Source organism: Mustelus asterias, chromosome 11, assembly GCF_964213995.1.
Source record: "Mustelus asterias chromosome 11, sMusAst1.hap1.1, whole genome shotgun sequence".
Lineage (NCBI taxonomy): Eukaryota > Metazoa > Chordata > Chondrichthyes > Carcharhiniformes > Triakidae > Mustelus > Mustelus asterias.
In genome coordinates this window covers 48,400,278-48,415,637 of record NC_135811.1, presented here as the reverse complement: position 1 = coordinate 48,415,637, position 15,360 = coordinate 48,400,278, and the positions used below count along the sequence as shown (strand labels likewise).

Here is a 15,360-nt window from a genome sequence, read left to right as displayed (position 1 = left end):
TAAATGATTATTTTGCATCAGTTTTCAAAGATAACGCTACCCACGTTATAATGAAAGAAGTGATAGTTAAGACATTGGATGGGATAAAAATGGACATAAAAAAGATTTGCATTTATATAGTGCTTTTCAAACCCACTAGTCATCTTAAGAGCACTTTACAATGAGGTATTTTTGAAGTATAGTTACTGCTATGATGTAGAAAATGTGGCAGCTAATTTAGCAACGGCAAATTCCCAGAAACTGCAATGTGATAACCAGGTGACCTACTTTGTGATGTCAGTTGAGGGATAAATTTTGACCAGGGTCAGTCACCACATACAATTCCTCTGCTCTCCTTCGAAATAATGCCGTGGGATCTGTTACATCCACTTGATCAGGCAGAGAGGATCTTGATTTAACATCTCACCTGAAAAAGGCACCACTAACCGCCTGAGTTCTCACTGGAGTGTCAGCTTCAATGTTTGCACTCAAGCCCTGGAGTGGATCTTGAACCGGAAACCTTATAACTGGGAGGTGAGAGTGCTATGAACTGAGCCACAGCTGCTCAAGAGGAGGTATGAAATAGGCTGGCTGCACTTGAACATTGATAAATCAGCTGGACTAGATGAGACGTGTGTGAAGATACCTAGAAAAGTAAAGGTGAAAATTACAGAGGAACTGGTTACCTTCCGAACCTCTTTAGGTACAGGGGCGATGTCAGTGGACTGGAAAATTGAAAATGACGCATATTCTTGTTCAAAAAGAAAAGGCAGTGGTTCCCAAACTGTGGCTTGAGCCTCCAGTTGAGGTTGTAGAAACAATGAAGGGCGTCACAAGCTCATCTTGCTCGGAGATTGCACCTTACACTAGCATTGATGGCCCAGGCAGCATGCAGTCCTGCATTTGCCGTGCTTAACTCTCAATCTCAGGATTTCTTTTCCCTTTTCAAGACCATTTAAAAATGGCTACAGTTCAGGCTGTCACCTTCCTACTGGCTTCCAAGGGGCTTGGAGCTCCGAAAGCTTGTGTGGCTTTTGCTACCAAGTAAACCTGTTGGACTTTAACCTGGTGTTGTGAGACTTCTTACTACCTTCCTACTGGCCAGCTGACCTGTGCTAAAGGGTGAAGAGGGACTGGTTATAGAGTGTGTGTGCATTGTGGAGGAGGGCAGAGGGGCCGATTGCATCTTTTTTGCACCCTATTTGCTACTAGTCTCATTTCCTCTGCCTTCCACTTTTACTTACTTTTCTAACTTTGTTTTACTCTCTCGTATCTCCCCATCCATATCTGTATCGTCTTATATTTATATAGCCTTTTCACAAACTCAAGACATCACAAAGCAATTCACAGCCAATGAAGTACTCTTGCATCCTATCCTTTTCTCCTCCCCTCTGTACTCTATGGACGGTATGCTGTCTGTATAGCACGCCAGAAACAATACTTTTCACTGTATCCCAATACATGTGACAATAATAAATCAAATCAGCAAACTACAGAAATTACTGTAATGTAGGAAATGTGGCAGCCAATTTCTGCACAGCAAGCTTCCACAAACAGCAAAGTGATAACAAACAAATAGCACTGGATTTTGCAATGCCAGTAATAGCAGCCCGTTCAGCATTCGATGCTAGGGGACGCCAGAGATGCCCTACCACTTTGACGGGACAAATAGGCCAGTATTTTACGACCTTGCTCGGGTGAGGCTCACAAAATCCCACCCAAGGCCAACGGAGAATTCTGTTCTGCGAGCCTCGCCCACCCCAGATTCGAGGGGGGTGTGCCAGTAAAATTCCAGCCACTCTGTACAAACTAATCCCGAGGGTTTACTACTTCAAATGACAAAAGTATGGAACCAGCATGAATTTAGGCCAACTCCCCAATAATCACAAATACATTTTACAATTTTGGACTGCATTTTCAGGCATAATGAGCCTCCTCTCAATTTATAAATACTTAATGAGGTGACCCACACCCAAAAGGATCTCTTAAAAGTTAATTGATTTTTAAAAAACCATTTTAAAGTCTGATGACTTTTTTATTAAGGTGACTTTTAAGTATGATTTCAGACTTTTTAAACCTCACTTTTGAAAATGATTTCTCGGATCAATATTATACGATGCAGGTTTCATCAGCTGAAACTAAATTGGAATTCAAACCATGATCTCACCTGTCAAGTTCACTGTCCAGTTTTGGTCTTGGAAAAAGGCAGCAACATTGACCAGCTGTGGCTCCAGAAGTCAAGGTAACATCAGCATTTTTGGGCTCAACAATAGGGTCTAGGAGGGTAGAACAGCTCCCGAGTACAATGAAAGGGGCTGAAGCACAGAGCAGATGTGGGGAAAATAGTACGACAGAAATCAAAATCTCCCAGTGAATTCAGAACTAATGACAGGGTGAGCAGTTTACATAAGTAACAATAATGCAAAGGCAAAAAGGAGGAAAGTGATGGAAGAACCATCCCCACATTTGGATAAAATACCAAAATTATCTCCTGGGTGATAAGCCCAACCTAGTTAATCAGCGAATAATAATTTAAGCAACTAATTCGAAGGCCTGATTTCGAATGTGATGTCAAAAACTCAACACCTGTTTGAATTCTGGGTCAGTGCCTGAACTGACAATCTCCTCAATCAACTGCTATTGCCATTATTAGATAGGAAGTGAAATTTGGCACCAAATTAAGAGGTGCCAAGCCTCTCCCTGGGGCAGAGAACTGTATGCCTGGAGTCACCGGCAAATTAAGGCTGTCACTGCCTTGCTGAGAAGAACATATAACTCACAAAAGGACCAGGAGGATTAAGACAGAGCATAGTGGTCATGGAAGCCAAGTTCTTTTTAATTCAATTTTACTGGAGGTGAGCATCATTGGCTAGGCCAGCATTTACTGTCCATCCCTAGTTGAAGCACAATGCTAGTGAACCCCTCAACTTTCAATTAAATTAACTTTTCTTCGCTCAGTTCTACCCCAACAATTGGGCAGTAATATATACCAGATTTTTTGGGATTGCCAAAATCAACTTCACAATGGCCTCCCTGAACACCCCAGCTCCTCAAGGGGCTGAAGAGGCCATTAATTGATCATGACTTATTTCCTCGCTCTCTTCCCCCACTGGCCCTTTGAAAATTGCAAACTGTCCCAGATGTCTGGATGCGGAAATAACCTCCAACATTGGATTTCTAAATCCCGCCGAACTGTTTCCCAACCCCGGGTATTTTGAAAATCTGGTCTTGAACCAGATTTAAAATGTGCAGCAGGTCATTAGCTTGCTGACTGGATGGAATTCTATTGATGTGGAGATGCCGGCGTTGGACTGGGGTAAACGCAGTAAGAGTTTTAACACCACCAGGTTAAAGTCCAACAGCTTTATTTGGTAGCAAATGCCATTAGCTTTCGGAGCGCTGCCCCTTCGTCAGATGGAGTGGATATCTGCTCTCAAACAGGGCATACAGAGACACAAAATCAAGTTACAGAATACAGATTAGAATGCGAATCTCTACAGCCAGCCAACCATAGATCTTCCTGTGGGGGAGCACTTCAGCAGTCACGGGCATTCAGCCTCCGATCTTCGGGTAAGCGTTCTCCAAGGCGGCCCTCACGACAGCGCAGAGTCGCTGAGCAGAAACTGACAGCCAAGTTCCGCACACGTGAAGACGGCCTAAACCGGGATCTTGGGTCCATGTCATACCATCAGCAACCCCCACAGCTTGCCTCCTGGACTTTTCTGCAAGCCCAGGAGGCAAGCTGTGGAGGTTGTTGATGGTGTGACATGGACCCAAGATCCTGGTTTAGGCCGTCCTCACGTGTGCGGAAATTGGCTGTCAGTTTCTGCTCAGCGACTCTGCGCTGTCGTGTGTCATGAGGGCCGCCTTGGAGAACGCTTACCCGAAGATCGGAAGCTGAATGCCCGTGACCGCTGAAGTGCTCCACCACAGGAAGATCTATGGTTGGCTGGCTGTAGAGATTCACATTCTAATCAGTATTCTGTAACTTTATTTTGTGTTTCTGTATGTCCTGTTTGAGAGCAGATATCCACTCCATCTGACGAAGGGGCAGCGCTCCGAAAGCTAATGGCATTTGCTACCAAATAAACCTGTTGGACTTTAACCTGGTGTTATTAAAACTCTTACTGGAATTTTATTCCACAGCATCCAAAGATCTGTAAAAATCCAGCAATCAATGAACCATTCGAAGGCTAGAATACTCATTCAAGATTCCAAAGGCTTTGTACCAGCCATATTCCCTGCCAGTGTCAACATTTTAAAAACAGTATCACTTCAGACTTATTCTTTTTTTAGATCTTGGGCAGGGAAAAAAAGTGAGGCAGCACAGCTTGTGAAATCAGTCAGTTCTAACAAGGGTACATCTGCCTCCTGGCTTTTGCAGTCTGATTATTGCACTTAGTTAGCAGCAGAATAGGTCACTTGTTTGTGGGCAAAATACAAAGAGCGTGGCCTAGTAGACAATTAAAAGGGGAGTTGGCTGCTACAGGATTTGTGCAACAAGGTGATTGAAGCTCTATATTTTAAACAATGTTCTGCAGCTGTCTGAACAATGAAGCTACTTTAACAATCAAGTGGGAGTTATGGGGGAGTAAAGAGTGCAGGAAGGATTGTTGAATCATGCAAGATAGCATTTGTGTCATCAACATTGTAAACTAGAAACATGTTTGCATCAGCACCATTCCAAACCATAGAAACATTCTCAAAATAGTTCATCTTTTGGATCACTATATTGCGAGGGGAAATGGCTGTGTTGGCTCTCTCCCATTAGCCCCACGTCATACAGATGCTAAGAGTTACAGTTTTAATTGTAACAGTGCCAATTATAGTGGGCAGGGTTTCAATCTTGTTGACATGCCAGATGGACTGTGGCGAGGAGGTTGGAACTTAGTTCCATCTGTTCTGTGTATCAGCTCCCCCAGTATGCGAGGAAGGCGTCTGTCCTAATGGGGTGGGATGAAGAAACAGGCCATAAAAGTACAAAACAAACAATTTCAATTCATCCGTCATTGGCTATTCTCTGAAGATGATGGATTCTTACTGGCTACTTCAGAGCACATTCGCTACAGAACCCAATGATCTACTGGTTAAAGAATCATAAAATTCCTTCAGTGCAGGAGGCGGCCATTCGGTCCATCAAGTTTGCACCGACTCTCCAACAGAGCATCTTACCCAGGCCTTATACCCGTAACTCCACATATTTAGCCCAATAATTCCCCTAATCTACACATCTTGGGACACTAAGCGTCAATTTAACATGGCCAGTCCACCTAATCTGCACTTCTTTGGACTGTGGGAGGAAACCCACAGACATGGGAAGAACATGCAAACTCCACACAGTCACCCAAGGCTGGAATTGAACCTGGGTCTCTGGCACTGAGGCAGCAGTGCTGACCACTGTGCCAGGCTTGGATACCTGAAAACCAGTTGTCTGGCAGGACTTCACAATTTTGGCATGTCATCCACTTTTTCAGCTTAGCCATAGGAACAAAAGTAATAAAGTCTGTTTGTAAATAAATCAATTTTTTCTAACATCTATTTTTTTCTGGGGTAACTTGCTATATTAGCATTGATAGTAATTATTTAATTATAACTGACCCAAGGACATTTGGCTAAGACTTGGCACATAGTTGCAAATGAACCATTAGGTTATTGATGTATCGAAAATGCTTTGGAATTAAATTGTATATTTAAAACAGTTGGGAATTCAGTGATGGTTTGGATATGCAAGTCTAAGAAAAGATCAAATGATTCAAATTAGTCAGTGTCTCAATTAGCTGACTTTAGTTTCTTTAAGCGTTATTTGAAAGGAAGTGGTGGACATTTTGAAGAATGCTGCAGAGTTGGAAGGGTAGTATGGAGAGAAAAGGCCGGGGAGGGTGCGAGGTGTGTTGCGTGGAAACCAGCAGAAATTTTTATAGGTGGTTGAGGATGAAGCAGCTTAGATTGTTACTTTTGGATAATTGTGGGTAGAGAAACCATGGACCCAATTGTCCCAGACAATGTGCAGTTTTAAAAAAACTGGACAGAAAGATCAATGCTTAACTTGAGTCCCGACTCATGTTCCATGCTCAGGATTACCAATGAAACTAGATACATCACCTTTCCAGGAGTGGATTTCAGGCAGACAGCCCATACTCTATTTGCATGGGTGCAGCCACTTACAACATACCTATCTGGAAGAGTTGAATTGGGTAACAATTCACCTATTGATGGAGATTACGTTTTTCAACATTTGGCTCACTTTTTCAGGATGGATATTCAGAAATCTAGTCCACAAATGATTTCAGTAACTTGAGCCTCATGCCTGAACCTTTGTAAGTGAGCCTCAGAATCCCAAAATTAAGTTTGCTGCAATAAGAGATTTCCACATGACATAGATGCCACGGGCGAGGCCAGCATTTTATTGTCCATCGCCAGTTGCCCTGGGGGTAGTGGTGAGGCAACTTGAACCACTGCAGCCCATAATACTTCCAGATTGCCTGGATCCACTAATTTGCCTATGGCCACACAACTGGTCCACAGCAGATGCCACATCCCTGGCCCTACACTTAAGCCTGCAACACCTGGATAACAAAGATACTTAAGACTGCTATTTATTGACTACAGCTCAGCCTTCAACACCATTTTGCCTACAAAACTCATCTCTAAACTCCGTGGACTAGGGCTCGGTTCCTCTCTACGACTGGACCCTAGAGTCCCTAACCCACACACCACAATCAGCAAGGATAGACAACAACTCCTCCTCCACGATTATCCTCAACACCGGTGTCACACAAGACTGTGTCCTCAGCCCCTATACACCTATAACTGTGTGACCAAATTCCACTCCAACTCAATTTTCAAGTTTGCTGATGACATCACCATAGTGGGTCGGATCTCAAACAATGGTGAGACAAAGTACAGAAAGAGAGAGAGAAAATCTGGTGAATTGGTGCAACGGAAATAATCTCTCCCTCAATACCAGTAAAACGAAGGAGATAGTCATCGACTTCAAGAAGCGTAGTGAAGAACATGCCCCTGTCTATATCAACGGGGATGAAGCGGAAACGGTCAAGAGCTTCAAGTTTCTAGGTGTCCAGATCACCAACAACCTGTTCTGGTCCCTCCACACGCCGCTATGGTTCAGAAAGCCCACCAATACCTCTACCTTCTCAGGAGCCTGAGGAAATTCAGCATGTCTGCTGCGACTCGCACCAACTTTTACAGATGCATCACAGAAAGCATCCTTTCTGGCTGTATCACAGCTTGGTATGCCTCCTCCTGCTCTGTCCAAAGCCACAACTACTAAGGGTCATGAAGGAAGCCCAGTCCATCACACAAACCAGCCTCCCATCCATTGAATCTGTCTACACTTCCCATTGCTTCAGCAGCCAGCATAATCAAGGACCCCACACGCCCCAGGCATACTTTCTTCCACCTTCTTATGTGGGGGAAAAAGAGTCAGGAGCCGAGTTACTTGCGCTGGTGTCCCAGTCTTTGATCTGTTTTTGTAACCAGTGTTTATATGGATGGTACAGTTCAATTTCTGGTTAATGGCACATAATGGAACACTGGCACATACCGTGACTCAAATGTTAAGTTGCCACTTACCAGCCAAAACCTGAATGTTGTCCAGCTATTACTGCATATGGCACGGGCTGCTTCAGTATCTGAGACGTTGTGAATGGTGCTGAACATTGTGCAAAATAATTTGTAAACATCCCCACTTTTGAACTGGATGGAAGTTCATTATGAAGCTATTGAAATTGGTTGAGCCTAAGATACTAATCTGAGAAACTTCTGCAATGATGTCCTGGGACTCAGATGATTGACATCCAACAACCACAATCATCTTCCTTTTGGTAGGTATGACTCCAACTGATTCTTCCCTGATTCTCACTGTGCTAGGGCTCCTTGATGCCACACTGTCAAATGTTGCCTTGATGTCAAGGACACCTCCTGAGTTCAGCTCTTTTGTCCATGTTTGGACTAAAGCTGGAATGAGGTCAAGAACCAAGTGGCTCTGGCAGAACACAAAAACTGCCAGTGAGCAGGTTATTGCTAAATAAGAGCCACTTGATAGCACTGTCACGACCCCCTCCATCTTTGTTACAAAGCCATTTCATGAAACAAATCAAAAATGATTTCTAGACCAGAAAGTCAAAAATCCTGAAGTGGAACAATTAGTAACAGTGATGAGCTGAATGCTTTGAAAATGTAAAAGAAATACAGTGGGCAGCAGGCCTGGATGAAGTATGATCAAAAGAAAGCAAAGCCAAAAATACAGACTGATGAGCACATCTTACTAACTATATAGAAAAGATACAAAAGTATTGAGTGACCTTAAAATTATAGTGTCAAACTGAATCTGGAGACAAGGAATTGCAGTTAAATTGTTACCTTACATCTGACTTCACCCACGATGAGGAGGGGAAGCTGTCCAAGTCAGACAGATTTATACTGGAGGAGTGAGACAATTTATAAATTGTTGCGAAAAGTTTGCTGTTCTTGAAAATAAATGAAATATCTTGTATAGACAACTTACGTGCGTAAGTACTAACTGAAGCACAAACAGATTGAAATTAGAGTTGGACATATTATTTGAGGCTTAAACGCTGAAGATTTCTAGACTTTTGACAATCCTGGGAACTAACTACTCTTTTTATTTAGACCCTAAATGGACTAGATGCAGAATGCATCACACAAACTTAATGAGTAGATTTGCTGGGGAAACAAATTTTTGAATGTAGAATTCCTACAGTGCAGAAGGAGGCCATTCGGCCCATCAAGTTTGCACCGACTCTCCAACAGAGCATCTTATCCAGGCTCACCCCCCATGGCCTATCCCCATAACCCCATGCATTTACCTCACTAATCCTCCTAACTTACACATTTTGGGATGCTAAGGGGCAATTTACCACGCCAATCCACCTAACCTGCACATCTTTGGACTGTAGGAGGAAACCCACGCAGACACGGGGAGAATGTACAAACTCCACACAGACAGTAATCCAAGGCTGAAATTGAACCCAGGTCCTTGGCGCTCGAGGCCGCAGTGCTAACCACTGTGTCACTCCAGTCTTATCTTGAGTCACAGCATATTTTAGTTCATCAGCTTTATTTTTCAGTTTCAGCTAGAATTGGTCTGGACAATATATGGTCCAATTCCCAGAAAATGCTACTTTGACAATAGGACTAACTTTTAAATATTTCCTGTAACATAGCATTCATTTGACAAAATAATTTGGAACCATAATTTAAAAATTGTTAACAAAGATACTCTTCAAAAATAAAGTATTTTTCTATGTGGTTTGCATTTTGGACTGTGCCTCAACACAATCTAATCCAGATTCTTTTGGCCTAGATGTTGAATGGCCAGCTGGTATGAAGGGGACCATCTGGAAGTAGCTCCTTGGTCAGAAGGAGCCACACCAAGTTGCCTTTCCAAGAGGCAGAGAAAATAATGACCGACTTTTAAAACCTCAAAAAGAGAATATCAGTTTCAAATGAGCCATTTAAAGTTAAAAGAATCATAAATCATCTGAATTCTATTAAAATCACTGAGGTATTTATTGTCCCTCAAATCAAGTGTTAATAGTCAGAAATGATTTACTGCGAGTTTATTGATTTACATGCAATTACAATATGTACATATGAAATCTTAATCAAAAGAGCTGAACATATTTTATACACCCTTCTCACAGACGAGAGGTCTCCTGTACAAGCACAATGATTGCAGTTTAAAAAAACAAATAATGCTACTCTATATATCTAGAGATGAAGGTCACTTTGCCATTTTAGCTGTTCTTGCACGTAATCGCCTCTTCATGATTGAATGATCACTCTCCTTTTCACTCATCTCTATTATCTGCAAATTTCAAAAGTTCCTGGTTAAATTCAACTATTGCATTCAGTACAAGATCCAACAATGAAATTTTTTTAAAACTAGTTTCTTGGATTTTTTTGGAATAATATAACTTTCCCCATCAATAAATATACTGCATTTGTGCCAGAGCATTTCAAGATTGTTTCACACTTAACAGTTGAGTCAGAGGATGATCTGAATATGAACTGCAGCTTTGAATCAGTTATACCACCAGTTTGTAATTAATATTGGTATTCTTAGGTTCTTTTCAAATAATGAGTTAACAGTTCTGTTTCTAGTTAAAAAAGCACGATTGTCCTAAATTGTACTCCAGCTTCACTATAATTTTGTATTTCTTGTGCAAGCACCAGCTTACAAAAACACTATTTAATAAAACTTTATCTATTAGTCACAAGTAACGCTTACATTAACACTGCAATTAAGTTGCTGTGAAATTCCCCTAGTCGCCACATTCCAGTGCCTGTTCGGATCAATGCACCTAATACTCCACTTTTTAAAAAAAATTAAAGGCTGTTTTTCTTCAAAAAGAAACAAAAAAATTGACTTGTTTGCACTTACTGGTTGAGATGGAAAGTTTACAGGTGATGATATATCTTGCTTATACAGTTTCCTTCTCGATCTTTTGGGCCTTGCTTCGTTATTACATGACGCTTCCACTTCTAGATGCTTGGGAGAACTTAATGTTTCCATCAGCTTTTTGGCTGAAAGAAAATGTAAATTGTTTGGTTTGTAAAAGTGCAAGGTCAGTAATCAGAATAAACGATGTAACAATTCATGGCTCAAGTTCTGTAACTTGTAAACGTTTTGCTCCCCAACATTGCGCCATTAAACCAAATGCAATATTTATCATTCAATGGAACCAAAAGTAGCAATGAGATCCAAAATTATCTACTTTTATTCACCAAAACAGGGCTAAATGTCCAGTATCCATTGTTTTATTCCTTTCTTAAAGTTAAAGTTAATGTGCAGACTGGACCAGGCAAACCCTTTCCTTGCTTGCTCCAAAAACCAATTCAAATTGAATCCAATCCATGGTCCCCAAAAGAGAGATATACAAGATCCAAGCTTGCATCTGATCTTGGGCTTAATCAAACACTTGATCTTAGCCAAAAGACAGAGACTGCGATGTATATAGTAACTTAAATATTCAAATTTTTGCACCCAATGACTTGGATTTTCGCTCCCAAAGCGGGTAGCTCACATCTGAAAATCTCGCAGCTTGGCATACTCACCACAGCAAAGAGTGCTCGATATGGCAGGATGGAGTTGGACCCACCATCCCAAGACACAGATTGTAGATTGTAGGTGGCCACAAGTGTCCCGAGACTTCATCCCAATTGTTTTCTTAAACATTAGGCCTTGTAGCCCTCACCCCCCACTACTCCCCTTGTCCATACATGCCAACCCATGTCACCCACCCCCAATGGTCCATCATACTCTATGCCAACTCATAACCCCCTCAACCCATCTCCACGGCCCTTATTGCCCCATGCCAATTTGGTGCCAAGTCATAATTCCCCTACCTATCCTTTTCATTTAAAACATCCATGCCAATCACCCACTATCCAGCATGGGCACAGCTCAGGAGTCATGCTGAGATGAAATAAGTTCTAAATACCTCAGAGTTCACAATATTCAAAAATTCCCCATTCATGAGAGCCCATTCGAAACTTTTAAAATTCCATCAAGTACTTAATCCAGTATCAAAACAAACTTGCATTCATAACCCTATAAGGGCAGCTAATATTGACAGTTTTCCAGACCTTATCCATCCTTCAAGCGCCTTTTCTAATGATTTGCAACTCACATAAGGCACGCGATTAAGACCCTTGCTCCAGTAAAAATGGTGTCTGTTTGAACTTAGCACAAAGTTCAAACAGCGCTGCTGTGATTGGGTTTCCCATATGTGGGAGTCGCACCTCATCTCTGCTCACATGCCACCCAAAGCAAAATTGAATATCAGAGTAGAACTTGCAGGTCCCGCCAGTCATTTGGGAAAGTCCCTGGAGTCTCCATGAAAATCCAGGCCAACAAATTAATGCACCAATATAATGAGCAACTGCACTTTTAACATGTTACCAATTTCATACATGGCAACATTCCAGACAAAAGAATCATAGGATAGGATTTTCTTTCCAGGGTGGAAAACAGATATTAGCACCATTTTCAGGTCCTGAATCTGCACCTGGCTCCAGTGTTTCATCGGCGTGCTTTGATAATTTACTTGGAGATGGGTTTGGTGGTCAAGTAGCAGGACATTGAAAATGTGGATCCCAATTTAGGCAGACCACAGCAGCTATGACTGCAGCGGTTATTTCATTGGGTCACCTGCTGCTCGAAAGATGACTCAGGAACAGCAGAAGCCTGACAACCTTCGATATGCTATGGTGGCATGACCCCCCCCTCCCCCAGTGCTCGTCAGCCTTGCTCTCTCCTATGGCCCTGCAATGCCAGTGCTCAGCCTTAAGGATCCTGACTGCAATCTTTTGCTTCATTCTGCATCCCCAAGCCTGGCTCAACTTTGAAGCAGGTGAGGCAGAGAAGCCTTTTTAAAGTTGATGGGAGAGATATTTGCTGAAGGTGGCAAGCCAACATGCTCAACAGCGAGGTGTTAATCCTTCAAAATACTTCATAAACACTTTACGGATGTCCTCAAAAGTAATCCTGAAATGGTCAATCATCATTATGGTAGCTGACCAAAATGGAGAAGGTTCATTCAGGAAGGCACCAAACACAGAGACTATGTCAGGAAAATGCAGAGTTAAAGTCAAGGTGGGGAAGAGTGCAAAAACATCCATCCGACTATCTAACTGACCCTCCAACACCTGACCCACATGTACAGCAGCAGTCTGCAGATCTTGCATTGGATTTATCAGCCATCTGAAAATCCATCAAACCAGAGTAGAAGCAAGTCATCCCCAAACTCGAGGGGCTGTCTAAGTGGAGAGACTGGCAATGGTGATCTAATTTGAATTTATGCTATTTCTTTTGTTTATTTTGTATAGTTTGCAAGTTATTTCAGCTAGGAATGCACAGTAGAACACATGTACAGTAAAGAATTTCAACCTGTACATAGTTTTTTCTAGATGATAAATATCAGAAGGAACCTAACTTCAGATTTAACATTGATTTTTATGATTTTCTAAAATTGTTTCAATTGAAGTTGCAATTTTCAGGAATGCAAACTCAACTTAAAGTGAGGATTTTACTGTACTGGATGAGGGAGAAATGTTGGCTATGACATAACAGAACACTGCTCTTCTTTAAAATGAAACGTTTAAACATCCACATTATACAGTAGGTAGAACACAATTTTAACATCATTTGAAGTACAGGATCTTAGGAAATGCAGTGCTCCTTCGATATTGCATTAGAGTGGCACTCAAATTCAGAACATTCTGACTCCAAGGCAAGAACTCAAACACCATGTATTACATTAGGCAGTGTCATTAGCAAGATTCGAAAGATAGATAATCAATATTTATTCAGTTTCCACTTACAAATTTTACCACAGCTTAGCATGCAAAATTGTGGACAAACCTTTCTTCTGTAGAATAGTTGGGGAACTTTGCAATAAGCCTCCAATTTTCTGCAGTGTCCTATCTTTCTTTTGGCATGACCCAACACTTGAGACAGAGGATTGTTTTCTTAGGCGAGCAGTTGTACCTTTTACATTCTAAAACAAACAACTTGAATTGAGACAGTGTTGTACCATAAACTAAACTCACTGAATTGGCAATTTAAGATTACACTGGAGGTCGCATGTCTAGATTTGTCAGCACTTCTTTTCCTTCAACTACATTTCACCCATGTGAAAAGAATTTATTGCAGGAACAATTATATTTTACAGTATTTAGTGAAGCCAAACTCTTAGCATAATATTTTTCACTTCAGTGTTTTCATCCCTACTAAACGAAAGAGAGCGAGAAACAATTTTGAATAGGTTTGCTTTTCTAGTCCAAGCCAAAAAATTCTAAGTACCGAACAAGCGTGAAAACGAGAGAGAATCACACCAATATTTTGGGCTCAATGGCCTCCAGTCCTACTGGCAGGCCATCATGACAGGTCCCCATTGATGGGGACCATGCGTGATTCTTACTGGTGAGGACCTTCACCGATGACACCGCTAAAGCAAGTGAGCCCGGACGATTGCGTCCTGTGTTCACTTGTAATATTTAAATTCTATTCAACATGTAATTAAATGTTACACTCAGCCTTGCGCCTGAAAAGGCATATCTGGTGCTGGTAAGTTGGGCGGCACGGTAGCACAGTGGTTAGCACTGCTGCTTCACAGCTCCAGGGTCCCGGGTTCGATTCCCGGCTCGGGTCACTGTCTGTGTGGAGTTTGCACATTCTCCTCGTGTCTGCGTGGGTTTCCTCCGGGTGCTCCGGTTTCCTCCCACAGTCCAAAGATGTGCGGGTTAGGTTGATTGGCCAGGTTAAAAATTGCCCCTTAGAGTCCTGGGATGCGTAGGTTAGAGGGATGAGCGGGTAAAATATGTGGGGTGGGATTGTGGTCGGTGCAGACTCGATGGGCCGAATGGCCTCCTTCTGCACTGTAGGGATTCTATGATTTCTAGTTCGAGACAGGTGAGACATTGGGCACGAACCCGATTTTTTGGGGCTCTCTTGCGATCTTGCCAGCTCATCCGACCCATCAACTGGTGGGGCAAGAAGGTAAGATTGCCCCCAAGTCTTTCAAATGCAGACAAATATGTCAGACACGTGGAATTGATTGTCTACTGCAGTCAGGTACCCAAGAAAACAACCCAACAGATAAGAAAAAGAGACAACTACTTACAATTGCATCTATAAGTGATAAAAATTAATATTTTGATTGCCTGACTATTAAGAAATGATGGACATTTCAATTATATTTGGACACCAAATCAGGAATTTTCATTTCCTAGTTTTGACTAGCTTTTTACCACAATTGTTAGAAAATTTAGTTTCTGAAAGAGAGAGATTTCAAATTCTGTATTGTATTTGAAGTATTGCAATGAAAATTATTCAAATTGCATCTCTGCATCAAATTTGAAAATAAATTTCCTTTAGTTTCAGCCTGAATTATATGTTCGGACAGTAGTTTCCTTTCTGAGTATTGAATATACAGAGTTGGGTAACCTATGTAGTATCTGGTGCATTATACTGCATGAAAAATGGCCATAATCAATCCTGAGGCACATTATCCCATATCAGACAAAAGGATAGGACTGCTATTAAGAACTGTCTTTTTGCTGTGAATGTGAGAAAATGAGGCCTGAAAGAGTCTGGACTATAATGATATTGGGAAAGTGCAACTTAAAATGAGTTTTATAAAACCAAATGGAATCAGCAATCAGTAGAAAGAATTGAGTGTCGAAGATGATTGCTGAGATAAACCAGAGACTCATCCAAGGGAACCTTTAAAATTCAAGGTAATAGTCAATATATAGATTAGAACAATTAAGTATTGAAACATTGTAATGTTTAATTTATTCTGCAAGAAAAATGCATCATACAAAATATAAAAG

The 15,360-nt window shown here is 41.6% G+C and overlaps 1 protein-coding gene across 1 annotated transcript in view; it reads right to left on the bottom strand.

Annotated features, from left to right (window-relative positions):
* Positions 1–9,509: 9,509 nt before the first annotated feature.
* kif20bb (kinesin family member 20Bb) overlaps positions 9,510–15,360 on the bottom strand; it is a 102,403-nt gene continuing 96,552 nt past the window's right edge. Inside the window, exons 32-34 of the mRNA XM_078224409.1 lie at positions 13,388–13,523; positions 10,406–10,548; positions 9,510–9,829 (exon numbers count right to left, since the gene is read on the bottom strand). Coding sequence (XP_078080535.1) covers positions 9,746–9,829; positions 10,406–10,548; positions 13,388–13,523 — 363 coding nt within the window. The 3' untranslated portion in view covers positions 9,510–9,745. The remainder of the gene's footprint in view (positions 9,830–10,405; positions 10,549–13,387; positions 13,524–15,360) is intronic.